This window comes from Protomyctophum parallelum (genome assembly GCF_964188405.1).
Source record: "Protomyctophum parallelum genome assembly, chromosome: 1".
Classification (NCBI taxonomy): domain Eukaryota; kingdom Metazoa; phylum Chordata; class Actinopteri; order Myctophiformes; family Myctophidae; genus Protomyctophum; species Protomyctophum parallelum.
Window position 1 is genome coordinate 75147860 of NC_139697.1, and position 27207 is coordinate 75175066.

The 27207-nt window shown below is 43.1% G+C and overlaps 1 protein-coding gene across 2 annotated transcripts in view; it reads left to right on the forward strand.

The window, feature by feature from the left end:
* The window catches only part of pds5b (PDS5 cohesin associated factor B), a 68157-nt gene that overhangs the window by 39597 nt on the left and 1353 nt on the right, over nucleotides 1-27207 (forward strand). For both annotated transcript variants that reach the window (XM_083787815.1, XM_083787816.1), the window contains exons 14-34: nucleotides 3033-3114; nucleotides 3514-3562; nucleotides 3926-4065; nucleotides 5642-5757; nucleotides 6930-7035; nucleotides 8462-8622; nucleotides 9176-9302; nucleotides 10997-11155; nucleotides 11418-11486; nucleotides 13164-13300; nucleotides 13621-13744; nucleotides 15047-15251; nucleotides 19080-19194; nucleotides 19391-19523; nucleotides 19648-19767; nucleotides 21820-21882; nucleotides 22543-22688; nucleotides 24051-24114; nucleotides 24635-25086; nucleotides 25749-25832; nucleotides 26270-26369. In XM_083787815.1, the coding sequence (XP_083643941.1) occupies nucleotides 3033-3114; nucleotides 3514-3562; nucleotides 3926-4065; nucleotides 5642-5757; nucleotides 6930-7035; nucleotides 8462-8622; nucleotides 9176-9302; nucleotides 10997-11155; nucleotides 11418-11486; nucleotides 13164-13300; nucleotides 13621-13744; nucleotides 15047-15251; nucleotides 19080-19194; nucleotides 19391-19523; nucleotides 19648-19767; nucleotides 21820-21882; nucleotides 22543-22688; nucleotides 24051-24114; nucleotides 24635-25086; nucleotides 25749-25832; nucleotides 26270-26369 (2752 nt within the window). The remainder of the gene's footprint in view (nucleotides 1-3032; nucleotides 3115-3513; nucleotides 3563-3925; nucleotides 4066-5641; nucleotides 5758-6929; nucleotides 7036-8461; nucleotides 8623-9175; nucleotides 9303-10996; nucleotides 11156-11417; nucleotides 11487-13163; nucleotides 13301-13620; nucleotides 13745-15046; nucleotides 15252-19079; nucleotides 19195-19390; nucleotides 19524-19647; nucleotides 19768-21819; nucleotides 21883-22542; nucleotides 22689-24050; nucleotides 24115-24634; nucleotides 25087-25748; nucleotides 25833-26269; nucleotides 26370-27207) is intronic.

The following is a 27207-nucleotide window of genomic DNA, read 5'->3' on the forward strand; positions in this document are numbered from 1 at the left end:
CATGGTTTCCGCTGCCATCGGTGTGTGAATGTAATGCACAATCTATGTAAAGCGCCTCGGATAAAGGTGCTATATAAATGCACCATTTACCATATTACCATGAGCGGATGTAGAATACGCACATCGACAGGCTGGGTGCTGGGCTAAAGTAACTTCAGGTAGATATTGGATGGAGTCCGCACACCACAGGTATAAGAAAGACGTTCTTTATTGAGAATTCTGACCTTTCGATCTATTTGATCTTCATCGGGTCATGTGAACATGGACATACACAAAAGTGTGTACTTACTACTTACCAATACCATATTCTATATTTTCTGTTGTTGTGGGGAAAGCCTTCGCTGAACATAGCTGATCGACAGTCGATCTGCCATTTTCTGTGAAAGCTTTACCCACACTACAGATGCTGGGGTTTAAGTGGTTACTAACTGAACCAGCTGGAAGCTTTAACCATGATTTCATGCCGCTGACCAATCAAATGCGTATGCATACACAGTGTTGTTTCTACTCCCACACTCACCCTGCTCCCTCTGACACACACCTACATGCTTTCACCCTGCTCCCTCTGACACACACCTACATGCTTTCACCCTGCTCCCTCTGACACACACCTACATGCTTTCACCCTGCTCCCTCTGACACACACCTACATGCTTTCACCCTGCTCCCTCTGACACACACCTACATGCTTTCACCCTGCTCCCTCTGACACACACCTACATGCTTTCACCCTGCTCCCTCTGACACACACCTACATGCTTTCTCCCTGCTCCCTCTGACACACACCTACATGCTTTCTCACTTCTCCCTCTGACACACACCTACATGCTTTCACCCTGCTCCCTCTGACACACACCTACATGCTTTCTCCCTGCTCCCTCTGACACACACCTACATGCTTTCACCCTGCTCCCTCTGACACACACCTACATGCTTTCTCACTTCTCCCTCTGACACACACCTACATGCTTTCACCCTGCTCCCTCTGACACACACCTACATGCTTTCTCACTTCTCCCTCTGACACACACCTACATGCTTTCTCCCTGCTCCCTCTGACACACACCTACATGCTTTCACCCTGCTCCCTCTGACACACACCTACATGCTTTCACCCTGCTCCCTCTGACACACACCTACATGCTTTCTCCCTGCTCCCTCTGACACACACCTACATGCTTTCTCACTTCTCCCTCTGACACACACCTACATGCTTTCACCCTGCTCCCTCTGACACACACCTACATGCTTTCTCACTTCTCCCTCTGACACACACCTACATGCTTTCACCCTGCTCCCTCTGACACACACCTACATGCTTTCTCCCTGCTCCCTCTGACACACACCTACATGCTTTCTCCCTGCTCCCTCTGACACACACCTACATGCTTTCTCCCTGCTCCCTCTGACACACACCTACATGCTTTCTCACTTCTCCCTCTGACACACACCTACATGCTTTCACCCTGCTCCCTCTGACACACACCTACATGCTTTCACCCTGCTCCCTCTGACACACACCTACATGCTTTCTCACTTCTCCCTCTGACACACACCTACATGCTTTCTCCCTGCTCCCTCTGACACACACCTACATGCTTTCTCACTTCTCCCTTTTAGCCGGGCAGCCAGTCACCCAAAATTTGAGAGGACCTGTAATGTCATGACATACTTTTTATTTGTGTTTTTTTTCTATTAATTTGGTCATTAAGGTCCACAGAATGAGAGGTCTGCTCTGCCGGAAACATCGCGAAAAAAAGTTATGGCCATTTTTGTATACCACACCATAGAGTAGACAACCAAGATATAAGGCAAACATTTCATGCTTATGAATCCATTCCAAGCATTAGTTTTGCATGAAAAACACTCCTTGGCCTAAAAACTGTGGATATGGCTGAATTTAGGCCAAGGAGTGTTTTTCGTGCAAAACTAATTCTGGGAATGGATTCAGAATCATGAAAACCCCCTAGTTTGATATGTCACATGCTACTTAAAGCATGATGACATATTATGTCTATGGTGTGGTATACAAAAATGGCCATAACTTTTCGCCATGTTTCCGGCAGAGCAGACCTCTCATTCTGTGGACCTTAATGACCAAGTGAATAGAAAAAAACACAAATAAAAAGTATGCCATGACATCACAGGTTAATCTCTATTCCTTGAGCTTTTGGGCCTGTGGCTCCCTGGCTATTTTTATCTACACTCTCTTATCTCTCCATTCTTTTTCCACTCTTTACGAGCTTCATTATTGGCTTGAGAAAACATGTTCCACATTTGCTTTGGCAATGTAAATGCATAACAATCAAAACAAAACGATGTATGTACAATTACATGGGAATAAAGACATGTGCAAACAGAACCACGTTGTATTGCAATGTAGAGGCAGGACTATCTTATGAAACTATATAAAAAAAAATGCTTTTTCTATCAGAAATAGTAATTCAGGCCGTCTGCCCCACATGGAATACTATCGCCATTTTATTTTATTGTGTCAAATAAATCCTCATAATGCAAACTAGATTCAACATACTCAAGTCTGCACACATTCTAGAAATATTTTACCGATCAAATGGACTGTTGCCACCTTCAATAATAATGATAATAATAGTCTTTATTGTCTCCACATCATATATTTTTGTTGTCATGGACACTTGTACAAAACATTAATAATTCCACTCGAGTTGGAAGCATTAAGACCCATTTTAACCCTCAATGGCTTCCTTTCTGAAAAATAACGTTGCTGTAAAAAGATTCACGAGTTTAGATATTCAATTTACAATGAGATGCGGACGGGAGCTGGTGCCACTTGGACCCGGACGTAACGTAGCACTACAAAATGACGTCGGACTTAAATACTGAATACATCCATATAGGAAAGGTAGTTCATAATTGCCAAAGTATTTCTATGTAAAGAGATCATTTGGTGTAAACAGTGCAGGGATACACACAATGTATTCTCTCTCTCTTTCTCTCTCTCTCTCTCTCTCTCTCTCTCTCTCTCTCTCTCTCTCTCTCTCTCTCTCTCTCAGGGCTCTGAATGAGATGTGGAAATGTCAGAACATGTTGAGACATCATGTCAAAGACCTGCTGGACCTTGTCAAACAGCCCAAGGTAACAGCACTGCTCTGCATGCAGATATGATCACAGGGATCAGTGGGTTACTCATTACCCATGTCAAGTTTCCCTTCAATTAACTTGGGCTGCACACACACACACACACACACACACAGGGTTTGTGTGTGTAGGGTCTGAAAGTCCTGGCTTGGGTTTTATTCTATGCTTATAGATTTGGACTAAAGAAATAGACTTGAAATATACTATTAATAGTTTATTTTTTCTCATGAATTTGTAGACAAGATTTTTTGTATGTTTCGATTAAGTCTAGAAAACAACAGAATGTGAAAAGGCGAAGGTGACTGAATACTATCTGAAGCTGCTGTATCGATCGAAAGTGACTCATGTTCTTAAATTCTTTCTTGCACTTTTGTCTGTGTTCAACATCATGTCTAGTCGGAAACATCCAGCAAAGCTGTGTTCGCCAAGGTGATGGTGATCACAAGTAAGTGACACACACTCACACACTTTGCCATCAAATCTAAAATAGTATACCGTTGCTGTAAAGGTAGGTTGGCAACCTTGTACTTTATATCCAGTCAATATAGTTATTATTTAGCCACAAGCTCTTGTTAATACTTGGTTCAGTATTTATAAAACCCACAGAAAGACATGAATTGATGAATACCTAGCTACCATAGCCACGTTTGTGTGACACTAGTAGGCTGAAGTATTGATGAAGCATTAATGGTTAGTGTTAATGCCCTACTTAATTCCCTAACATTGTAAATATTTATTGTATCTACCCGAATTACATGACTGCTGTCTCACCAAAAAATTGTCATTGTGTGTGTATCTGTGTGCGCAGGGAACCTTCCAGACCCAGGCAAGGCCCAGGACTTTGTGAAGAAGCTGGCCCAGGTGCTGGATGACGATGAGAGGATCCGAGACCAGCTGGAGACCCTGGTCAGCCCGTCCTGTTCCTGTAAACAGGCCGAAGTGTGTGTGGTGAGTGCAGTCTGAAGGGTTCGCTTAAACCATTAACCTCTTGAACCCTGTGTTACTTTGTTGACCCGGGTCCTCCAGAGCTCTGTGCTAGGCGTTGAGTCAGAACTCAGTAGTGGAGTTCTTGCTTGGCATCTAAAAAAACTACACTTCCCAGAGTGCCACACAATATGGCCGCTGCTCATTAGGAGCACCTGAAGACTATAAAAGGCCGTTCAAACAATGGTCTGTTGAAATGTTTATTTACTTGAATGTTTGGAATACTGCTTTAAAGGTATATTCAGTGATTTCACTTAATTCAAATATCACTTATTTTTTTGTTTTGTTGGATAATCCTCCCTACTATAGAGTGTGCTGGCCTTATAAGGAGTTCCTCCCTGTCCCCAGTTAACCCCTGGGGGTCAAAAAACCTTAGGTTTCGTTTTTGACTCTCTATCCTGATTGGACGAAAGGCTAGGTCCCACAGCCAAAAACGAAACCTAAGGTTTTTTGAGTGAAATCACTGAACATACCTTTAATGTGTTCATGGTTTGACTACCATTTAAGTTGGTTTAAAGCTGCTATAAGCAATAATATGTCAACATTTTAATGACTTTTTTTGTATTCAGACAGCCAGCAATGGGTAGAATGCTCCCAACAAAAACGTTAGTCTCTGTGACACATCTAGGGGCCACAATCTGCATTCAAAGATTTTCCTAGAAGCTTTGTCTTTGGTCGATTTGCCTGTCTGCTTCCTGATTGGTTAGTCATTGTGACCGGGTTTTTTTGGACCAATGACAAAGCTTCTTGGAAATATCTTTGAATGCAGATTGCGGCCCCTAGATGTGTCACAGAGACAATTGTTTGGGGGGAGCGTTCTACCCATTGATGGCTGTCTGAATACAAAAAAAGAAAAAAAAGTCATTAAAATGTTGACATACTTATTGTTTATAGCAGCTTTAAGGAACACATTGTAGAACACATTCATTGTGTGTGTTGGGTTCTGTGTTCACACTTTTGGGAATTAATTCACTTGTGTTTAAGTATAAATTACAAAAGAATGAGACAAAGATAAAAACTGTTAATCATTTACATTTAAGAATTTAAAAGACTACAAAAAATGTGGACAATTCATGGTTCACCATAATGTTAAAGGTTTAAAATGCCTATTTAGAAAAGAGCTGATCTACAAGCTCAAGGATCAGCTATTTATCTTTCTTTATTCCAAGTGCTTAAATCGTTACTTGATTTGAAACGTATCTATTCCATTTAAATGGTTAATTTGAAGTGTTTCATTTAAAATGCTGACTTTAATAATTTGTCTAAAATATTGACTTTAATAAATTGGAGGTTACGTCATTTAATTTAACATTGTATAAAAACAAGAGTGGTTAAAGATAACTTATTGATTGGAACTTTTTTCCACTAAACACTGAATCACTTCGGCGAAACAGCCGATGTTCACGCCCAGAATAAGGGCATTGGAATGATACCTAAACATCTTCATTACATTTTCAGCTTTATTCTACACTACAGTGTATGACTTATATGGATAACAAATGGACATAATGATTTCGTGTCTGTGTGCGTTTGTCCTCAGCGAGACATTACTAAGAAACTAGGGAGTCCCAAGCAGCCCAGTAACCCCTTCCTGGAGATGGTGAAGTTCCTGTTGGAGAGAATCGCCCCGGTCCACATCGACACAGAGTCCATCAGGTATGGGTTGTTTGGGTCTTACTTTGTTGTTTCTGTGTTTCTTATCTGTACCTGTCTTAACACTTTCAGCGCTTTAAATAGTTTAATCCAACAATCAGCGCTGCTTAATACGTTTTAAAATAATAAAAAAGATTTGTCGCAGACCTGGTGACGAGGCCATAGCGTTATGATGACGAAACCGGAAATCATACTTCCTGTCTAGTCTGTAGGGCTTCGGGGGGAATGAGCTCAATGGAAGTGAACAGGGGACTTATTTGGGCTGCAACGCGCTGTGCAGGCTGTGATCGTTTCGGATTTTCGTGGTTGAAAGCTGCAAATACTTCGGCGTATGCTCTAAAGGTAATAAAACAATCTGCAGCGTAGAATATTGGATTAAATAGCGGGGAATGCGGGTTACGTTAGTTTAACTGTTAACACTTACAGCACGTAGGACGCCTGAGAACGTCATAGGATAGAGTAGAGTAGAGTTCTAAGGACGTCTGAGGACGTCCTAGCGACATCCCAGCGATGCGGGGCGAGATATTAATATTCAGAATTTTTCCTATTTATTTTTTTGGCATTTCGCTTTTCACTTGCCGTATGCTAACGCTCAGTGCAACTATTAGCTTGTCATTGACTCCCACGTTAGCGAGACGGAAAGAATGACTCATAGCTCCTAATCCAGGGCGCTCTCCGTGGTGATGAATAGAGCGATATGCTGGCGCTTATTTTCTGCTCCTCATCCGTCTCTCCCGCAAAATATGAACGCTTTTTGGAGCGTAAAACAATATATTAAGATGATCGGGGATGTTGAGGTCACTTTGTAAAGTCAACTTTTTTAGGAAAGTGTTTCCGGTTCATGGCTTTCAAAGTAAAAGCGATCAGACACCTCCGGTATTCTATAGCCTATATTTTGAAGGCAGTCGGCGTACTCAATGTGTTAATTGTTGATTTATTTTCGTGTAATCTCGACAGCATTGCAAATACTGGTAAACCTCAATGTTTTTTCTTTTTTATTTATTAAAAACAAAATGGGGTGAGGTAAAGGTGTGGCTCAGGAGGTAGAGCAGGTCGTCCAATGATCCCTGGGTCGGTGGTTCCTCCTGTCCACATGTCTGCCATGTTTCATTATGAGCGCTAGGCGTTTTTTGATGGCTCCATCGTGTGTATGTGTCTGTGTGTGTGTGTACCAGTGCCCTTATAAAGCAGGTGAATAAATCAATAGAAGGTACAGCTGATGATGAAGAGGAAGGTGTTCCAACTGACGAGGCCATCAGAGCAGGACTGGAGCTACTCAAGGTAACACAGCTACACACCACCAACACACACACCACACACAACAGACTAGGGCTGACCTCGATTAGTCTAATAGTCGACTAATCGATCGGAACGGGTCTCAGTCGACTGACCACCTCTTAGTCGATGTTCATCTTTTTTTCTTTTGCCCCAAAAAATTGTATATAAAAATACAATATTTACAAAAATATACAAAAATATTGTATTAGTCCACTAGGTCTGTGGGGGACATAAACACATTTGAACATTCTGACTGTTCAAATCTCCAATGTGCATGTGGAGTGTGTCTGCCTGTGTGGCAATGTGCCACTGCCTGTGACTTGAATCGCACAGTGCGCTGGCCTGATAGACTCCAGAATCTCAATCTCACCTGCTGTGCTCAATCTGGCTAATGACAAGCCTCTCAGTTGTTAAAAAAAAGAATCACACCAGTGTGAACCAAGTGGTGCAACTCCCGTGCGTCCAGCAGGTGGCAGCCATGTCACATACTTCTCTCGTTCCATGCTCACACAGACACACACACAAACACGTACAGGGCATTGTAAGCTGGATGTAGAAGTGGTTTGCACCACTTAAAAAGAAAAAAAGGGGTTTTTATTTTTTTCTGTATCAGGCCAGCACACTGTGCGATTCAAGTCACAGGCAGTGGCACATTGCCACACAGGCAGACACACTCCACATGCACATTGGAGATTTGAACAGTCAGAATGTTCAATGTGTTTATGTCCCCCACAGACCTAGTGGAATAATACAATATTTTTGTATATTTTTGTAAATATTATATTTTTATATACAATTCATTTTTTTTTTTTTTTTTTTGCTCAGTCGACTATTAGTCGACTAACAGCAAATGTATTCATCTATCAGTCGACTATACAAATCCTTAGTCGGGGATAGCCCTACAACACACACACACACAAACACAGCCCATTTAATACATCACAAATGGGGTTCATTCAGGAACACTTACGTATAAGTAAATGTGTAACCATTTATGGCAACAAATGGAATACAGTTAAAAGATTTATTTTGTATTTATTTTATCATGACTATTAGTGAGGACCAATTATATGAAGATGCGTTGTGTGTTGAAGTGTTTCCTTAATTCTGCAAAGCAGCATGCTAAGCAAAATCTCTAACTCTATGCAATGGTTGTATTTTGTCTCCCTGCTCTTCTATTGAGACATTTAGATCGTGTCAAAGGTCATGTTTCACGGGGGTCTGACACACATTTTGACCTGATGGTCAAGATTAGATTTATCCTCTGAGCAAGCAGACAGGCTCGCTCTATTAGCTCAATTATTTAAAAAACGAAATCAGCACGTGCACAGGAAACCGTGTTCAAATCCGGGGCACACGAGGAAAGATACATAGTGCAGCTTTAACTGTTGCAACCCCTAAATGGCGTTTGTGCCGTTATGTTTGTCAGGTGTTGTCGTTCACCCACCCGGTGTCGTTCCACTCCGCGGAGACGTTCGAGTCCCTGCTGGGCTGTCTGAAGATGGACGACGAAAAGGTGGCCGAGGCGGCCCTGCAGATCTTCAAGAACACCGGCAGCAAGATGGAGGAGAGCTTCCCTCACATCAAATCGTACGTCCGTCCACGCCACTGGCTCTCAAACCTTTTCTTGTGAAGGACGGGAATCCTCTTTTGGTGTTTTAACTTTATACTATAGGAGATCTACAAGCTCATAGCTATGAGCTTGTAGATCTGCTATTTTTGAACAATCTTGGCGCAAATCTTTGAAAATATGTACTTTCAGAGCGAACATTTTTCTCAAATCTTTGCTTCTGGGGAGTCCCTGAAACAACATATTTTGAGATGGGGGTCCATGGCCAAATACAGATAATTATGGGTGGTCCTTGACATGAAAAAGGTTGAGCACCACTGCTATAGAAACATAGGTTTTTCAGAAACATTTATTTTTTAATCGACATCATTCCTAAATGGGTTAACTCATTTACTGCAGAGTAAATAAATAAATAATTCAGCCCTTGCTGGAGATTTTTTGATTTCTTCATAAAGCCTTGACTTGCATCTTTACAAAGTTACAAAGACAGTTTTTTAGTTTTTTTGGCTCGTGCACCTGCCTCATAGATGTACCTCTTTCTCCTATTGATCTTGTCTCACCTTCCCCATCTAGTGTTCTGCTGCCGGTACTGCAGGCCAAAGCGAAACGCGGCCCTCCTCGCCAGGCAAAGTACGCCATCCACTGCATCCACGCCATGTTCACCAACAGCAGAGACACACACTTCGCTCAGATCTTTGAGGTGAGCTCCACTGTGTGGTTACTTGTTCACGTCATGTTTTTGTTATTTCTAGGTTTGATGTTTAGCTGATAGTTTCTTTGAAGCACTACAGTGTTCTCTTTGCACTCTACTTATGCGACTATTTGCCTTGATGTAAATGATTTCCTCCGCAGTGTGTTGTCAATATCACTGCTGATGTATCATTGACTCGCCTGCCAGTGAGGATCCCCCACAGGGAGGATGTGTTGTTTGTGCTACTCCTCCCACGCAACAAGCGCCATAATTATCACCATACCTGCCCGGCTTGCCTCCCCCGAACACAGGCCAAATGTGTTTGTATAGACGCTTGACAAAGCCGGTTGCAACGCGGTGGATTAAACCCTGTGGTGGTGGGCATGCACTTTACCGCTGCATCGCCCGAGCGACCCTGATTTAGCATTTTTAAGGCATAAACGCCGCCCTACATTGTAATGGGAGTATGTAACACTCGCCAGGGCACAGTTCCATGTTCAGCGGCCTGATAGCCTGGCTGAGGAAACTGTCCCTTGGTCTGATCGTTGGGCATTTGATACCGCGGTGTCGCCTGCCTGATGGTAGCTAACAGCAGGAACAGATTGAGGCTGGGGTGGTAAATCATGCAGAAAATTGATGAAAGGTACCCTGCGCTTCCCATGTTTTTGTACCTCATTAGACGATACAGCACAAGCAAAGCATGCTGAATAGGCCATTCATTCAAGATCCAGCCAATTCAGAACACACAGGGAAGACCGAAGTTAGGACTAATCAAATTCCAAAGAATTTAATTAATTAAATAACCGAATATTGCAGTTACAGAATTTAAAGAATCCAATCTTCTTTTCAATGTAAAATTCCAATGCTGAATCGTATTTATTTGTTTTAATTGTAATACTGGTTTCACCACTGCGTTAGTTGCAGTTCCATTAGTATGTACCCCAGTCATAGTTGACAATGAGCAGGCTGTGCACGATTACAAATTAAAGTTGACGTTGATTCGTGATTAACAATTTAATTGAACGTAATATGAATACACTTTTAATAGTGGTATTCTATTTATGCTCAGAATGGCATAAAATGCCATGTTTATAGCCTATTAGCCTATGCAAACACATTTCTGCTCCAGGTTCCTGACACCAATCTGCGCACCATGGGGCACCAGGCCTTTTGGCTCGGAAGCACCGCAACTATGCAGCCTCCCCATGGACTTGAGAGTGCCGCAGACTATTGAATCTTTTAAAACGGGCCTAAAAACTTTCCTGTTTCGGAAGGCCTTTTCGTGTTGAATTGTCTTTTTGCTATTTTGATTACCCTGTTTTTAACCTTCCATGATTGATTATATGTTTTTAACCATGTAGCACTCTGGGATTCCCTGTGAATGAAAAGTGCAATACAAATAAAATTCATTATTGTTCCATAGGCTTACATTACAGATCCAGACTACATCACTTCCGGCTCGGGTGGAAGTTACCCTTCTTCTCTGCTTATTTCGCAGATTTCTCTGGCACTAGCGCCAGGACCTCACCTAGAGGGCTGGGCAGTAACGTGTTCAATTAGTTTTTAGGCTTCATAATCACAAATTGCACGGGGCAGATAAGACAAATAACCATCCCTAACCCACATTTAATAATTGTATACCCATGTAATAATTGTGGCAGGCCTAACAATGAGCCTGTCCTGTGGTTCCTCTCTCCATCCAGCCGCTACACAAAGGCCTGGACCCTGGGAACGTGGAGCAGCTGATCACACCCCTGACCACCCTGGGACACCTGGCCCTGCTGGCCCCGGAGCAGTTTGCCGCTCCGCTCAAGTCTCTGGTGGCCAACTTCATCGTCAAGGACCTGCTCATGAACGACAGGGTACGTACGCACTGCAGCAGCCATCCCAGTTCAGTTTAATGAACTCATGAGCACCATGCCTGGGGAAACATTTCACATTTGTGTTTGTTTCTTAAAAAAAATGATTAGATTAATACGCATTATATTTTTGTATTATATTTGAATTGTAATAAATAAAACAATTAAATGGCTTTATGTAGTTAGGAAATTAAAGGATCTTAAGTGTATTATAGAATCTTTTGTTGGAAGAGAACTCTTCTAACAAGTGCTGCTTTTTCTGCAGATCCCAGGAAAGAAGACGACTAAACTGTGGGTCCCAGATGACGAGGTGTCCCCAGAAACTCTGGCCAAGGTCTTTCTATGCTCTCTCTCTCTCTCTCTCTCTCTCTCTCTCTCTCTGCACTAAGGGAAAACAGCTGAGGCTAGAATGAATAATATTCCATTTAGCAATCTTGTCCTACGGCTTAATATCCACTGCCAACTTGTTAACAAAGATTGCCGTGGTGGTTGTTGCCATGTGTTTGTTGAGTCCCCCTGCTAGCTACTTATGTAATCAACTTGACTCACTGGTAAAAAATGTACGGTAGGCCGGAAGGTTTGCTGGTTCCCCATCCCACTGGTACCAGTACTGGTGGTTGGTGGTCATATTTTGTCCAAACATCATGCAAATTGGTACACAGTCTCTAGAGCCATTCAACAAAACGGGTCTTTCAAAATTTTCAGACTCCATCCTGATTGGCTAAGATTGGCTTCCAAAGTTCGCAGGAGTGCTCAGTTTCAAACAAAATGCTGCGAATCATGAACACATTAAATGATTCCCGTGAAATGTTGCATGCACATTCCCACTAGCCCCATGCCACTGGAAAATGTTCAACCTCATGGTGGCGCTATAACTGGCCGATTAGTGTTTTTACCTACAGTATAACTGCAACGATCTGTGTAAAACCTAGTATGCACACTCCCTAGAGGCCAAGGAAAAACCTTTGCCTGGAATTTTTCACATCTGCTCTTTATAGCGCCACCAGGAGGTCGACATATGTAAAACACATTGTCTAATATTACTCCATCAGATTTTATCCTAATTTCACGCAAATTGGTATACCTGATCTCCATAGCCATGTGATCAAGACTGGTAGGTACCCTCACAAAAAACATGCAGTAATCCTGGTCACTAAACTGCCTCCCCCTGGCCAGCCGGGGCGCCCGATGGAGGGGAAAGGAACTGGTTGGAATAACGTGTTCCTTCCACGCGCTACGTCCAATCAGGGAAACTCCCCCCTGTCAGGTGTAAAGGAGCAACTTGGACACTCAGGCATGACGGAAGAATGAGTTCAAGTCCGTTGCTCTCCCCTTGTCCCCCATATATGGGGACTAGGTTTGTGGAGGGTGTGTAGAGCCCAGGATCACATTAGATGATTGACACAGGGGTGAAAAATGGGTTACAAAATCGTGGGATAAAAAATATATATTTAAAAAAAAAGACTGGTTTGTTTGATTTCTCATAATCCATCCTGCCAAACATCACACACACTTCTATCCTCCTGGTGGAGACCTGTGCCCAGAAGGGCACTTTTTCTAGTTGACAATATCTTTGACTGGTATTTTGTCAAAAAGCACACATTCGATAAGATATATATATATACACATATATATTTGGTTGCTTGGACATAGTCTGTCTCCAACCCTGCCCCAATGGAAACAAGACAATGTATATCGTTTATGTCGTGTGGAAACCTCATATGTCCAAATGTGTTACTTTTCAGTATTCAAATTCAAAAGCATCATAAAGTAGCAGTAGCTTGTGGATCTGCTGCTTTTGATGATTTTGTGTGATGCTGTCAAATGATCAAGTAGGGCGTTAATTTACGGAAAAAACACCAACAGTTAGAATATGTCCGCTCTAAATTCAAAGGTAGCAGATCGATGAGCATGCATTGTTTCACGCCGCGTTTTGAACTTTTTGAGCGTTAATTTACAAACGCAACACACAAATTGGAGATAGATAGGTTATATTTTTCCATGTGTTCAGATCCAGGGCATCAAGCTGATGGTCAGATGGCTGCTGGGAGTGAAGAACAACCAGAGTAAATCGGGCAACTCCACCTTGAGGATGCTGACGGCCATCCTTCACAGTGATGGAGACCTGACGGAGCAAGGCAGGATGGGGTAACTCTCTCACATACAGACATACGTACTGTACATGCATATACATGCATACATACACAAGCAGATGTTGAGCACCGCCGTATAAAGTGGGGCTGGAGTGGTTTAAATCAGCGGTTCTTAAAGTGGGGTCCGGGGACCTGTCACTCTTGAGGGTACACAATGGAACCAAATGGACCCTGGTCTGTAACTCTTGGGAGTTATGGAGGTCCTCGAAATAAAAACCACTGATTTAAATAATTTAAAACATAATCATGATTACACACACACACACACACACACACACTGTTCATACTTGCTCTCTCTCCCCCTCTCTCTCTCAGTAAACCAGATATGTCTAGGTTGAGGCTGGCAGCAGCGTGTGCTCTGTTAAAACTGGCCCAGGAACCATGTTACCATGAGATCATCACCCTGGAACAATACCAGCTCTGTGGTATGGTCATCAACGTAAGCACACACACACACACACACACACACACACACACACGCATACAGAGCTTCTCTTCTTTCTTTTCCTCTTCTGTCGCATGTTGTTTTAGGTTTTTGGTACACAGCCAGCAGCGCGTTGCTTTCCTGTCAGGGTGTGCTCGCTTGGCCTTGCTTAAGTAGGCTTACCCACAACGCAGACCTGTAGTTGGGTCAGTCAGTGGCTGACGGGTAGGGCTGTCACGATTACAAATTACAAACAGGCGATTAATTGTCACACCAAGAATTGCGATTAACGACTTAATTGTGTTTTTGGCATTGGAACATAACACATAACATATTATTAAGCATTTTGGTTTGATCCACCACATATCTGGAACAAACTCTCAGAAAACTGCAGGTCTGTTGACACTCAACACAACTTTCTGTTTTCCACTGCCTTTGATTGATTTACTTTAATTTCTCTTCTGCACTGTAACTGTATCTGTTATACTGTTTTGTATATCCGTTTTACTTTTGTTTTATGCATCCTAATATCATTCAAGGTCAAGGTAAACTTTATTGTCCACAAGGGAAATTTGTGACAACAAAACATAAAAATACATAACAGAGGGGAGACTATACAATTGCATTTCCTTTGCGTGATGTTCTGTGTAAAGCACATTAAATTGCCTTGTTGTTGATGTGCTGTACAAATAAAACTACATTACCTTGCCTACCGGCAGGATGACACTTAAGCACTCAGCTCCTCTTTTCACCCCAACCCCCTAGCAACACACACACACATGCAGCACAGCTTGATTTCCTGCTCTCCTCCCATCCACTCATTCCCCCCTTGTATGAATTGTATTTATTTCTGATACATATCATCTTCACAGGGACGGTGCACATGACATAATTGTAAATGTGACAGGGTTTTAGTCAAACGGCCAATTCTCAGCCATGATCTCTGGAACTAAATGCTAAAATGGCCATTAAAACAAACAAAACATAAAAGCTTGCAAGCAATTAAAAACCAATAAAAGCTAAGTATACACAATTAGAATGTAGAGCAATGTGGTTAGCACAGTAAGAAACACACAAAGCAGGCAATTCAGCGCAAGACCGTAAGCATTAGCAGAAAACACATGTATTCATAATTTATACAATTGTACCAAGATTAAGAAGAAAAATAAACATTTCTGGGACCAAATGTAGCTTATTTATATACATGTAAAAGGTTAGACACTCCTTTCATCTCATCTCTTCCTCTTCTGACTGGTAATATTAGGATTTCATTAAACTTGTCCCTGTCCCCCCCCCCCCCTCTCCTCTGTGGCTCAGGACGAGTGCTACCAGGTGCGTCAGTGCTACTCGCAGAAGCTCCACCGTGGCCTGTGTCGCCTGCGGCTCCCTCTGGAGTACCTGGCAGTGTTCGCCCTGTGTGCCAAGGACCCCGTGAAGGAGCGACGGGCACACGCACGCCAGTGTCTGGTGAAGAACGTCAACATACGGCGGGAGTACCTCAAACAGCACGCCGCCGTCAGCGGTAAGGAGCCAGCGTCCTGTGCAACGCATTAACCTCCCATTACTAAGAGAGTATGCACATGCATGATTATCCCATCAGGACACGCCCCCCTTATCTAGACTGAGTGGCAAAACATTGAGCAGCATGGAGTGTTGGAGTTTGGAAGCGCAAAATCACTCAACTGTCCTGCGTACCACCTGTTTCTAAATGTCACATAATGCAGGAGGCAGCAAAATGTTGTTATTGAAAACAAGCACCTCCAAACACTGACAAATAATTTAATGCAGGGCATTTCTTTTTTGTTATCAAATGTTTTTTATTTTAAGACAAATCACAATAAGACACGTTAACAACATGAATGACTTAAAGAAAACAAAACGCATATAAAACAACACATAACAGCAAAAGCAAGGAACACAAAAACAAACAATCCCACACAACCCTTCCCCCCGAGACCAAAGATGCCACAAAATGTCATTACTCCTACTACTGTGCAATGGAAACAAAAAATAAATAAATAATGATAATAATAATAATAATGATTAAACCATGCCCTTAACCAAATCTGCAATACCAGACCAAATCTCAATGTTTTCCTCTTTTGCACCATGCAATCTTGCTGTAGACATCTCTAGATAAATGATATCTAGAAAGGTCAAAGCCCATTGGCGAAATGACAATGTATGAGGCTGTTTCCAGTGCGAAGCAACTATCTTCTTTGCGGCCGTTACGCCAGCAAAGAAGACACGAATACGGGTGTTATTTAATGGCAACTGGGATACATCATTTAATAAGAATAGAGATGGGGAGGGTGTGATGTTAACTTGTAGAATAGTCGAAAGGTTAGTAGCAACCAAATTCCAAAATGTGAGGACACTCGGACACTCCCACACCATATGAAAGAATGTACCTACCTATGGTGTTTGAAGTGCAGAAAGTGCAGTTATGATTATTTAAAATCCGCATGGCACACAATCTACGGGGGGTTAAGTATGTCCTATGAACAAAATTTAAATTAATTTGTTGATGATCAGGATTCCTAGAAGACAGGACAACATTAGACCACACTATCCCAGCTCCAATCTAGATTTGGTATGTCATTCCTCCATACAGTATCGACAAGCAAGGTCCCATAACTAGATTCTAATAAATAATCATACAATACGGAAACAAAACCTCTTGACCTAACATAGTACATAGTACACCTTTATAGTTGAGTCGAAATATCTTAAAAGGGGGCGAAGAGTGAAAGCCCAATAATATAATTTGAAGTTAGGCAACGACCGCCATCAGCTCTGGCCCGCTGTAACAAGGAAAGTTTGAGACGTGGGCGTTTCCTATTCCACACAAATTTAGATATAGCAGAATGAATCTTAGTCCAATACTGTGCTGGCGGTGGCAGTGGGAGCATAGAACTCACAAAATTAACCCTAGGGAGGACATTCATCTTTATGATTGATACTCGAGCTTGAAGAGAGTTGGGCAATGACGACCATCTGTCTAAATCAAGACAAACTTCGTTCAAAGTGTCACTATAATTGTTTTTAACAGTAGCTTGAAGAGACGGGAACACATCTATGCCAAGATATTTAAATTTGTTCACTACTGGGATTATGGGAGGCAGAACAACAGATCTCATCTCCTCATTTAGCGGCAAAAGTGATGACTTTGTCCAATTGATTTTGTAGCCTGAGATGGCACTTAACTGATCAAAAAGCTTAAGAATGTGTGTAATTGACTGTGGAGCATTCTCAATAAACAGCAGGATGTCGTCCGCATATAAAGAAATACGATGTTGTGTGTTGTTAACTGAGATAGGTGTGATCGCTGTGGACTGACGTACTGTCTGCGCTAACGGTTCGAGCGAGAGGGCAAAAAGGAGAGGACTAAGGGGGCAACCTTGCCTCGATGACCTGCCTATCGTGAATAGTGGAGAACAAATCTTGCCTGTTAATACCATCGCTGTTGGATTTGAGTACAATACCTTAATCAATGTGATGAATGTGGGACCAAATCCCATCTTATCCAGCACCGCCCACAGAAAAGGCCACTCCTAACGGTCAAAGGCCTTCATAGCATCGAGCGACAGCACCGCAGCAGGAGATCGGAGGTCACCAGCTCGGTCAATAATATGCAACAATCGTCTAACATTATCAGTGGCCAATCTGGTGCCTATAAAACCTGCCTGTAGCTCCCACATTCCGTGGGGTCTTTGTTCTTCTTCTTCTTCTTCGATATAATGGCTACATTAACGTCTCTGGAGAAGGAGCCCCTTTCAATCGCAAACTGAAACATATCATGCATGTGCGGACCCAGATCGTCCCAAAACAGAGTGTATAGTTCAGGTGGTATCCCATCCAAACCCGGTGACTTATGCAGGGCATTTCTTGACAGAAAGTAGCTCATAACGTTTCTATGGTGGATTTTTATGAAACAAAAACTTTGCAGATAGAGGATAATTAAAGCTTTTCGTACAGCTGTTGGTGAGTTTAACATTGTTTAATGCAATCAGACAGGACTTTTCTGTTAGGATGAATGGGCTGTCAAGGCCAGAAAGTAGTTTTTTGCCACTCAGTGGGCGTTCCTGCATAGTTTCCAGGTACGATGATGTCATGTGCATACCCTCTATCATCATCATATCATATATATATATATATATATATATATGATTTGTCTGTCTGTCTGAATGTGTGTCAGAAACACTTCCGTAGCTCCTCACCGCCTGCACCAATCACTCCCACTTTTCACACAGGCATTGACCATAATAATATGGAGGTCTTAACGAAGCACTTTTTTAAATTTTACACATTAATAATTAATAATTAATGTATTAGTGAATCAAAAACGCACCCAGGGCGCAGTACCCCCCGCGGCCACAAGTATTTCACAACGGGTAAGGCACCAATTAATTTTCCTCAAGGGCCATATTTTAACTACGGTACCAGGCTGGGGGCCGAGTCGGCACGTGCGAGGTCGAGGTCTTGCCCTGAAATTAATGATCAGGGCAAGACCCCATTTGAAAAGGACCCCCAGTTTGACATGCAGAGGCTACTGACCCCCATTTATAGCTTGGACCCCCCACCCCCCGCGGGCCACAAGGGGGCGCTCCGCGGGCCGCTAATTGGGGGACGCTAGTAGCATCATACAAGCAATACATCAGATAATGGAACAATGGAACAATAAGGACCACTATTGTGCTCATTTTGGAACTGCTATCGTTCTCTACCAAAGAAGGCACACTGACTTAAACTAGAACTGCTATTGTTCTCTAACAAAGAAGGCACATTGACTTGTTATTTTCCTCCAATTTGAATTCATCCACCCACCCATGTTTGCTGAAGTGTCCTGTGTGCATTCACAAACGTTATATTTAGCTGGCTGCTTCTTTCATGGCATTCCCTTCCCACGACTGTTAACACTATCCACTATCGCCCTCGCAGTGGATAATATAAATGATTTGCCCTCACTGAAAGGAGAACAATTATCTTTCCATTGGTAGTTGCTATGACAACGAAGGGCTGCAAAAAACACAACCCCCACAAACATGCGGGTTGTAGACAGTGCTGGGCTGGTGTTCTCATGATCGTGCGATTGGCGGTCATCTGCGGTCATCCACACAAAATGCTTAACCCATTCAGGCCTGACCTCATAAATCCTCCAATTTTCTGAAATAAATATCTTTTTTACGATTTTTCAAAAATAGCAGATCTACAAGCTCATAGCGCGCCACAGAGTGGTGCGCTATGAGCTTGTAGATCTGCTATTTTTCAATAGCTAAATTATAACATGTTTAAAACACCAAAAGGGGTTCCCGCCCAAAATGCTTAATATTATCTGTGTGTTCAACAGAGAAGCTCTTCTCCCTCCTGCCGGAGTATGTGGTCCCCTATGCCATCCACCTTTTGGTCCACGACCCCGACTACGTCAAAGTACAGGACATCGAGCAGCTCAAGGAAATCAAAGAGTACGTATTATTGTGTGATTTAGTCGAGCAGTGGTTCTCACTGTATTTCTGGTAGGGTATATACTAGATACCTTTTTTTTTATGAAAACTAATAATAAATTCATAAACGGTCAATCACCGACGCTTTAAAAATATGGAACCGAATAAAAATTGAAAAAATAATTTCAACTCCAGAATTGTGTGCGTGTGTGTCTAGGTCTCTGTGGTTTGTCTTGGAGATCATCATGGCAAAGAATGAGAACAACAGCCACGCTTTCATCAGGAAGATGGTTGAGAACATCAAAAATACGAAGGATGCCCAGTCGCCCAACGACCCCAAGATCAACGAGGTATATTGACTCTTCTGCTATCCCACCATTCCATTGAGATTCCAATGTGTGTGTTTTTATTTTCTTTAATATTGAAAACGTTTCTTGATATACAAATATTATGTGTGTGTTTGTGTTGTGGCAGAAACTGTACACGGTGTGTGACGTAGCGATGAACATAATCATGTCCAAGAGCACCACCTACAGCCTGGAGTCTCCCAAAGACCCTGTCCTGCCCTCCCGTTACTTCACCAAACCAGAAAAGGTAGGTCCCTCCACCCAAAGACCCTGTCCTGCCCTCCCGTTACTTCACCAAACCAGAAAAGGTAGGTCCCTCCACCCAAAGACCCTGTCCTGCCCTCCCGTTACTTCTATACATTATTGGGAAACAGGGACTGACTCCAGCCCTGAATCGCTACTATTAAAAGAATATGTCCTGGCGTTTCAGATCTGATGATGAGGCCTCGTCAGTCTCGATCGAAAATCTGATCGCAGCAGCTGATTGGCCATCAGCCCCGTCACTCGACGGCATCAAACCACAAACATGGCTGCCCCCACTGCGGTGACTTGCGACCATATCAATCTGGCTATTAAATCGACCTATGTTGATAAATAGTTTCTTTACAGAAACGACAGGTTTTATAAACATCATCATCCGACATATTTTACCGCTTTTGTTTACATGCTAGTAGCGCTCGTTGACTGTGTTTCTTTCAGTCTGAATAATGAAGTTAAACAAAATGAGAATTCAGTGCCAGGCCAACTGACTCCTCAATTTGGAAAACCTTTTATTTTTCCTCCGTTGTTGTCTGGCAGAAACCTTTATGGAAAAAAAAGGTTAGAATATAGAGATATGCTCCATATTCTAAGCTTTAGTTGTCTCCACCAGCCGAAGGCATGGGGGAGAGTATGTTTTGCACTCCGTCCGTCCGTGTGTCCGTCCGTCCGTGTGTCCGTCCGTGTGTCCGTCCGTCCGTCCGTGAGCAGCTAATCTCGGCCACCGTTAACCCGGTCGATGCCAAATTTTGCACACACACTCCCTGGATGCCAACCATGAACCTCTGCCCCTAGCCTGACCCAAACAGAGACATTTCTCGTCTAGAGGGGCGGGTCGCGCCTCAGAAATGCGCGCACCCTGATTGGATCTCATCGATCTGTCCGTCACCCCCGGCCCCTCCTCTCCCCCCTAGTGCAGCGCTACGTCACATCATTTAGAGCGACGCCCACCCGGAAGGGTTGACTCCCACTTTTAGACTGGTTCAGCCCACGGATTTTTCCAGGCTTTCATCTTTCGCGCAGACGAAATGAAAGCCTGGGTATCGAGGCTACTCTGCCCCAAACTTTCCAGAACGGCCTGTTATAGCTCCACCAGGAGGCCGCTTTGTGCAAAACAAGTTTTTGCACAGTACACCTACAGATTGTGTCCAAACATCACGCAAATTGGTACACAGTCTCTCTAGAGCCATTCAACCAAACCGGTCTTTCAGATTTCTCAGACTCCATCCTGATTGGTTAAGATTGGCTTCCAAAATTCACAGGAGTGCTCAGTTTCAAACAAAATGCTGCAAATCATGAACACATCGCGTGATTTCCGTGAAATTGTGCACCCACATTCCCACTAGGCCGAGGACGAAATGCCACATGAACAATTTCAACTCAGCCTCAAGGTGGCGCTATAACTGGCCGAAAAGTGTTTTTACCTCTGACTGCACGGATCTGTGGATAATTTTGTATGCCAACTCCCTAGAGGCCAAGGAAAAACCTTTGTCTGGAATTTTTCACATCTGCTCTTTATAGCGCCACCAGGAGGCCGACATATGTAAAACACATTTTCTATTATTACTCCTTCAGATTTTATCCAAATTTCACGCAAATCGGTACACATGATCTCCATAGTCATGTGATCAAGACAGGTTTGTTTGATTTCTCATATTCCATCCTGATTGGCCACGATTGGCTCCTACAGTTTTCAGGAGTAGCAAATGGCCACAACTCCTCAACGCAGCGTCCGATTGCGATGAAACTGTGCACGCATATTCCCACTAGGCTGAGGAAGAATCCTGGTGGAGACCTGTGCCGATTGGCACTTTATCTAGTTTTTCCTTTTTTTCATAGATTCTCGACCTGCCTGATCATATTACAGTATCACAAAAAAAAACCCATCAAAAGTAGCAAATCTGCAAGCTGTTGAGTTTTGAGCTTGTAGATCTGCTACTTTGCTAATTTGAATCATGAAACATGTGAGGTTTCCACACGACGGAGACTATTTATAAAATGATGCAGCTTTAATGTCTTTAATTGTTTTGTCCCGTTTCAGAATGTCAGCAACACAAAGAACTATCTCCCACCCGAGATGAAGGCTTTCTTCACGCCAGGAAAGGTAAACTAAAAGCTGTTATTGGTCTTGCTATTGCGTTCATTAAAACCTTACAGTTCATTCAGTCCGCTCACTGGTTTTCTTTGGTGATCACCGTTATTTCATGCAGCCACCCACCCTAGTCACAATCATGTTTCCCCCTTGTTTACCAGCTGATATTTTACTATTGTTGAGCGTTATTGAGCTGCTATAAATGTTTTTCACTCTAAATTTGTTTGCCAAAAACAGCCCATGCTAGGCTTCATTCCAGTTAGAGGGGTGCCAGTCTTCCATGTATTTCTATGGTAAAGACGCGCTGACCATCGCCTTTTTTTTCTTTTTTTTGTACAGCGCCCTGGGCGCTTCAAGCTGTAAACTTTTGAAAGGAGCGGCAGACATTTGATCCTTCTGATTGTATTGACCACACGATAATTTTTAGCCCAATGTTGAAACAACCATTATAAGTAAATTTTTACATTGTTTCAGCTAATCTATATGTGCTACTAACACCGATTACAGGATGTTTGAGCAGTGAGCACCTCAATTATTGATGGATTTGAACAGTGTGTGCGCGAACGCTATGGACATGTTATCCAAAGCTCTCCTGTCACCAGCTCAGAGGGTGTTCTCTGTAGTCCCGGACCCTAATGGTAATCTCTCCCTTGCCTGCGGTTGTCTGTCCAGCCTAAGGCAGCTAACGTACTGGGTGCGGTGAACAAACCTCTGGCCTCGGCAGGGAAGCAGCTTCAGAGCAAAGCCTCTCGCATGGAGACCACCAGCAACGACGACTCCACGTCTGACCCCAGCTCCCCACAACGCAGCAAGACCAGGTACACCTAAACTCACACCTGTACACTGAACACAGAATCTAACCTAAATGGTGCATTTTTCTAACGTCTTTATCCAATGCGCTTTACATAGATTGTGCATTACATTCACCCACACATTCATACACCGATGGCAGAGGAAACCATGCAAGGCACCAACCAGCACATCGGGCGCTATTAAGGCTTCAGTGTCTTGCTCAAGGACACTTGGACACTAACTCTGGGGGAGCCCGGGTTTGAACCTTGTGGTTGCCATCGGAACAGTACGAAGACGAAAAAAAAACAATGCTTGCCTGAGGGCTCCCAATGAGACGGATGATTTATTGCACACACAAAAGCTGTGACGTTTGGAGTCTCTTCCTCAGACTGTCTCAGGGCCAGATTCACAACGTCGATTACGCTCATAACATGAGCGTACGGACATTTACGATCATTCCCACGTTACGTGTGGAATTCATGAACTTGAACTTGGCCGTGACGTTGGCGGACGTTGGTCGTAAAATCCGCTCATTTCCAAGTCTGCTCAGAGGGTGGTGCATAGATGAAGAAATAGATGCCTCATTTTCTGCTGCAGTTCATTGGAGCGACGTGTCTCCCAATGAAGGCAGGAAGTCAAGCAGAAGTGCAGTGCTGAAGGCTTTTTTATTTTATTTATATATATAACTGTCATGAAAATACATTACAATACGAAACAAGACAAACAAAAAAACACAAACAACAAAGTTATTAATACAACATCAGCCAGGGGGGATTACTAACAGAAAACATTAAAGAGTGATTACAAAGCAGCTTTCTTATTTAGAAGTGCTGAAGGCATACTGCGTCGCTGCCCAAGTGACGTCACTCATGCGACCTCTCGCTGTCACTCAAGTGACTACTGGCCAATCACAGCGCGTCTTTTCCGGGACTTATGTTGCGCATGCTTGACAAGCTTCCGCTCATGAAGGCAAATGCTTAGCAAGGAATCTCGGGGAAATTGTGACACGCGCCGCAGAGCCGGAAAGGGCGTCTACGTTTATGTCTATGGGGTGGTGTACCAGTGATCAATCCATGCGTATATGTATTTAGAATGCTTTAGTCTTCATGCTGAATCAATTCATAGTCCCCAAATCTCAAAAAAGATATGTATGTGCCCAGCTTTTGTCAACACGCATACATAAAAGAAGAAAATGTGTCAACTGCTTAGCTTATGTTATGCTGATGCAAATTACACTTGTTTGTATTTATTTTGTAGGCTATGTAGTTTTAGCATTCAGATCTGAAATGTTAGGTCACTCAGCATGTTGACACAGACTCAGCCCTTTCTCACCGTTTTCACAAATCGCATAATACAGTAGGTTTAATCCATGAATACTGTTGTTGCAGACATGACAGTACAGAGATGGACCACAGTGAGAACGAGGACATCAGTCTGAAGAGCCCTGACAAGGTAAAGTGCACAACATCCAACCACAAACAATGATCAGGTCACACCAGCCACAGAAATGCCTTGTGTTAAATACTTGAACCTTGAGGAACAAAGACTGCAGAAGCAGACAAGAAGAGTATATTCTTGTAGGTGCAAGGCTCAAAAATACGAATTTGAAAGAAGGAAGTGCCAGCCCACAACAAATGTCCTTTTCCTTTTTTTGTAATTTTTTTTTGTAATTTTGTAATAAAACATGCGAAAGGGAGTGTGCTGGCACTCCTTTCTTTAAAATACTTGAACCTTATCTTACTTTTTATGCATGTCCAACTATCCAGAGCTAAGCTCCCAAACCGCTGGACTGATTAGTGACAAGCTTTGTATACAAAACACACACACACACACACACACTACAATATGTGGCCCTATTGTTAACAGAAGTTTAAAAACGCATAAATACTTCGGAAAGTAATTTTTTATTTTATTGGAAAAAGTCACACAGCATGACTTAATCAAAGTTAAATCGGGTTTCTTTCCTCCGCAGGACATTGACAAACCGACTCGTGGCCGCAAGCGAGCGGCCGTCTCCGCCGACGATCAGGACAACAAGCCCAAGCGCGGCCGCAAGAAGGCGGCGGCCAACAGCACGCCCACGTCTGTGGCCGAGCCCGAGGACCAATGGGACGACGGCGACGACCACCCGGAGGACGAGCAGAATAGCCCGCCCAAACAGCGGGGGAGGCGGGGGCGGCCCCCGAAGAACGCCACGCCCAGCCAGGACACCACGCCTGCCACGCCCAAAGGGAAGCGGGGGCGCAAGAAGGCGGCTCCGCCCCCCGAGGAGGAGGAAGAGGAGGAGGAGGAGGAGGAGGAGAAGGGAGGAGAGGAGGAAGCGGCAGAGGACGAGGAAGAGGAGGACCAGAGCAGCGAGAACACGGTGGAGGTGAAGGCCAAGCCGGGACGTCCGGCCCGGACTCCACGGAGACAACCGCCAAGGTAACTTTTTCCATCTACTCACTCACTCACTCACACACTCATTCAGTTGTTCATTGAAAGGTAGGGTTAAAGCTCTATATTCTGATAGTAATCATTGCTAGACTAGAGTTTCCCTTGTTTAATCTGTATTCTGACATGATCTTTTTCTGATTAATAAAGAGACGGAGAGACTCCTGTTCTATACCAATGATTACTATCAGAATATCAGAAAAGGACGTCGGGAACCCATTTTGGGGTTTTTACCTTTTCAAAACGGGAACCCATTTTTTGGTTGTTGTTGCTATATACATATATTAGCAACATCATTATTTTGTAATTTTTTAATAAAAAAAACTTTGGAAAACGTAGGTCAGGATTTAGAAGGTGTTTTTAGAATCTAAATGGGGTAACACTTAGGGCCGATTCATACTCCTATTTTACCGCTGTTTCGGCGCTGTAGTGCCGAAATGATTTCGGCTCATCGGAAATTTTCAGTAGCACCGAAGAGTCGAACCTCAAATGACGTCACATTGTAGGCTCAACAGAGCCGAACCGACTTTTATTCGGCTCTAAAATAGGAGTATGAATCGGCCCTTAGCCTACCTTTAATCCATTTGTACACTCTGTTACAGACCTGTAACTAACAGACCTTGTTGTCATTTACCCCGTTTTTTGTAAATCAGCTCAGAGTCGGCAGAGTCGACGCCCCAGAAGAGGAGAGGACGTCCGCCCAAATCAGCACAAACGCCTCCCGCCAAGAAACCCACGTAAGACTCCATCTGCTCTCTGATTCTTGTCTTGTCATAAGGCTTTGCTCTGGATTTGGAACGGGTCTGAAATAGATCAAAATGTTTGTTTTCTTTTGTTCAATTTAGACATTTTATTAAAGAAAAAATAATAATAAAATGTTAAAAAGCACATAATATTTAGACAGCTTATAAATGAGTGCATGTTTTGGAAGACAAATAGCTGAGCTTGTTTTGTGTCGCGAGAGACTGTAGTATCTTTGTTGCGCCAGTGGGTGGTGCTGTATGTCTCTATTATGGCTGACCTATTTAGACTATTTATTTTATCGGAATGATAAAACATAATATGTTAATATTGTTATATTTTTGCCCAAGCTTGTATGTGTGTGTGTGAAGAATTAGTCTTACAAACTCCTAGAAAATGGGTGCTAAAATGGAGGTTTGTTTGTGTTTTTCAGGCGCGCCGGGCGGTCGAAGGCGGCCGCCGCTAAAGACGAGGAGGAGGAGGAAGAGGAGGAGTCAGAGGAGGAGCAGCAGGAGGAGGAGCCAACACCCAAGGTTGGTACACAACATCAAATACCAAAAAGTAGGGATTGGGCTCGTTAATCTTTGTTGATAACAAGTAGCCTACATTATCGATCAGGCTTATCGAATCGGGTTCCTATCAAGCTCACTATCGGCAGTATCGAGGCATTTTCTATTCTTTTGTGGAAAGACGGAAGACGACAATGAATTCTGAACAGAACCAGTATATTTTACTAGGGCCTTCAAATACTTTACTTTTTTACAGATGGAAGGCAATTGACGTTTTTACTTTTTGAAAATAATATTGAAGAAACAATTACCTGGCCAATGTGTGTAACGTCATTTAATTGCGTAATTTTGTTTACCCAGGCAGCGCTGGTTGGCAGGTATCAATACACTTTTAGACCAACATGTTTGTGCCAGTTTGGGCGATTCGATTTGTCTTGATCGCCTCTTGTCTTGATTGTTTCAACATGCCATCATGGGCCGCTATGCTCGATAAACCCAGAGCTTATTGATACCGGGTACTCGATAAGCTTGTTAGCGTTATTTTTTCCGGGTATCAAGTTTCAAGCTCCATCCCTACCAAGAAGTTATGTTTAGAAGAAAATGCAGACAAATTAATCATGATGAAAAAAATGTCAGCTTCCAAAATATATTTTCATGATTATGATATGGAACATGTCTATGAAGCCATTAATGATCTCTATGAAAAAGTCTGCAACACTTTTATACAGTATGCAGTTGGGTGTCCCTGCTTCATCTCTGTCTCGGCTAAGCGGTCCTTGTTACTGGAATAAAACAACTGTAGTTTCTCAACACATCTTTATTGTCGGCACGTTGCCAGACCCCAACTCAACAACTGACTCAC